This window comes from Pteropus vampyrus, unplaced genomic scaffold (genome assembly GCF_000151845.1).
Source record: "Pteropus vampyrus isolate Shadow unplaced genomic scaffold, Pvam_2.0 Scaffold35, whole genome shotgun sequence".
Lineage (NCBI taxonomy): Eukaryota > Metazoa > Chordata > Mammalia > Chiroptera > Pteropodidae > Pteropus > Pteropus vampyrus.
In genome coordinates this window covers 865,554-868,132 of record NW_011888816.1, presented here as the reverse complement: position 1 = coordinate 868,132, position 2,579 = coordinate 865,554, and the positions used below count along the sequence as shown (strand labels likewise).

Here is a 2,579-nt window from a genome sequence, read left to right as displayed (position 1 = left end):
GAGGCCATCCATGGCACGTCCCACGTCGCCATCACTCCCAGCCACAGACTCCTGCGCGGGCACAGTGCCCTGAAGGAAGCCTTTCAGAAGGCACTCGTCCCTGGCAGAGGTGAGTCAGCAAGTCGAGGCCAGGACGGCGGGGAGTATGTCTCACCCTGGGACAGCGTTTCCCGGAGCTCACAGTCTTTCGTGTCTGTCATCTTGTGTGATGGGTCCTTCACCCTGGCCTGACTTTTTATGTTTTTTATTTTGAAACATGAGCTTTGAAAATGTTATCCCCTGGTTTTGCTCTGAGTTCCTGGTTCGCTTCCTGAGTTTCTGGCTGAAAACTCAACTCTTTCTCTTTAAATGTCATCTAGATTTAACACTCTCCTTTCTGATAGAAATAGAATCTGCTTCATTTATAATTCTGTCATCAAATAACACTGTGCTGACGGACAAGAAGGAAGCCACTGAGAATCAGAGGAAACATTTTCAGCACCTTAATTTTATTACTTTAGAGAATCCACACAGTACTCGGAGCAGATGAACAAGAGTCCTGCTCAGTACAGGTCTGTCACGAACGGGTCAGGCTGACCCGGAACTGGCATAGCAAGTATTAACGGCCCGTGAGGATGTGGGGCGTGCGTGTGCGTTTGTCACAATTCTGTGGCTGCAAGCAGCAAGCTCCATCTCTGTCCAACCCAGAGGAGAAGGGGACCATATTGGGAGGCCGTGGGAGGCTTGCCGCCCAGAGAAGCTGCAGAAGGACCAGTCTGGAGAGGACTTGGACCCGGCAGCCGTGGGAGCTTTGGCGGCAGAAACCATCTCTTAAGTGCCACTGACTGAGGAGCCTGCCCTCGCCTCGGGCTCAGTGCTCGGGGCACGTAGCTCAGGATTCCTGCTGCAGGGAAAAATGTCTGGTTGGCATAACTCTGGCCCCCTGGCCTTTTTCTTGGCTAAGGAAAGGCCAGGTACCTTTCCAGATAGACCACTGAGATGAACCAATGAGAAAGGGGAGCTCTCCGAAGTGAACTCAGAGGACTTTTGCGAGGGAGGGGGTGTGGGTCGTGGACGGGCGAAAGTCCCCTGTGGATTAGAAGGAGGTCTCCAGAGAGACGTAAATATTTCTATTAAAAATCTCACTCCCATTCTCTTTCCATAGAATATAAACTTCAACCCAAAACACACAGTCTGAATTATTGACATCTATTTGAATTGTTTAACTTATGAAAATGTTTTGGTTGGTGATGCTGTTTTTTCAAAAGTGCTGTTCTTCAGCTAACCAGACCAAAGGATTTCCTGACATCAAGATGGAAGGCTAGATGATGTCATCCCACCATACCTCTGCTTAGGACTTCCCATTGTCCACTTACAGCACGAAAGCCAGGGTTCGAGTCAGTGGACACTTGCTGGGAGCCTGCTCCATGCTAAGCACTTGGGGATACACAGGTGGCCCTTCACAGTCGTGCCTTCCCGAGGTTGTAACAGGGGAGCCAGGTGCATATGTGATTCACTCTGGCACGAGACTCATATAACTTGGTTTCATCTCTTTTGCTGTTGTATATTGGCCAAGAGAAGGCCAGGTGCAGACTCAAAAGACAGACTCTTCTGAGTTAAAATCCGAGTGTGTGCTTATAAAGTCTAATGTAGCTATTTCAATTTTATTTCCTACTTATTCCAAAATATTGGGTTCTTTTCAATCGTTTAGTTTAAAGAGAAAACTCAGAGTTTTTTACTCTCATGGGCATTTCGAGATTCAGGGCTGCGATGGTTGAAGAATATTTAGAAATGAAAAACTAAAAAATGTAAACATCTAGCCCTTAGATTTTTTTTTTTCTTATGGTTAATTTGGGGACACAAATTAGAATGAGGTAATAGTAAGAGGGGATTAATGAGCCATGAGTTATACACGATGGAGTTCCTGACATACAGGCACTGTATAAATTAAAAACATTTTCATATGTAAGAAATTAGAGTATTTCAGCCCATGCAGAGAACAGTGTTTTCGTGATCACGTGGGTGTCGGCACATCTGACTTGGCCTCGCCACTTCGTTTTGGGACTGAATGGCTTGTTAGCTTCCTTCTCCCTTCTTTTTAATAATCTCCGAAATAATTCCAAGTGGACTATTACACTTGGCTCTGAATATTCCAGTTCTCATTTTCAGAGTGGAAACAGTCTTTTTGCAGCCGTCAATTTATTAAAAGTCTCTAGATTAATTTGCCCATCAAGTCTCCAGGTTTTGACATATGGCATTAGTCATGTGAGACCAAATTGCTTTGAATGTAATGCAGTTTTCCCAAAAGGTGAATTGAAATTACTATATGAATATGGATTTATGCCTCCTTTGGCCTTCGAGGCTACATTTTAAACCTAAACATTATATCACCGTTGTCACTCGCCATCACCAACTGGCTCAGATCAGACAAGGGCCTCGGCTTTTCCTCATGCATCAGGTTTTGAGGGTGCTGAGCGTTGAAGCAGAAGTGATAGCATCACACAATTGTGACCGGCTCCGAGGAGAACGGTGACACATGTGGACAGGGTCAGGCGAGAATGGCAGAGGTGGGGGCAGGAGGACCCGTGCACCCCACTAGG

The 2,579-nt window shown here is 46.1% G+C and overlaps 1 protein-coding gene across 1 annotated transcript in view; it reads left to right on the top strand.

Annotated features, from left to right (window-relative positions):
- LARS2 (leucyl-tRNA synthetase 2, mitochondrial) overlaps nt 1–2,579 on the top strand; it is a 109,686-nt gene that overhangs the window by 56,628 nt on the left and 50,479 nt on the right. The window contains exon 8 of the mRNA XM_011357473.2: nt 4–109. Coding sequence (XP_011355775.2) covers nt 4–109 — 106 coding nt within the window. The remainder of the gene's footprint in view (nt 1–3; nt 110–2,579) is intronic.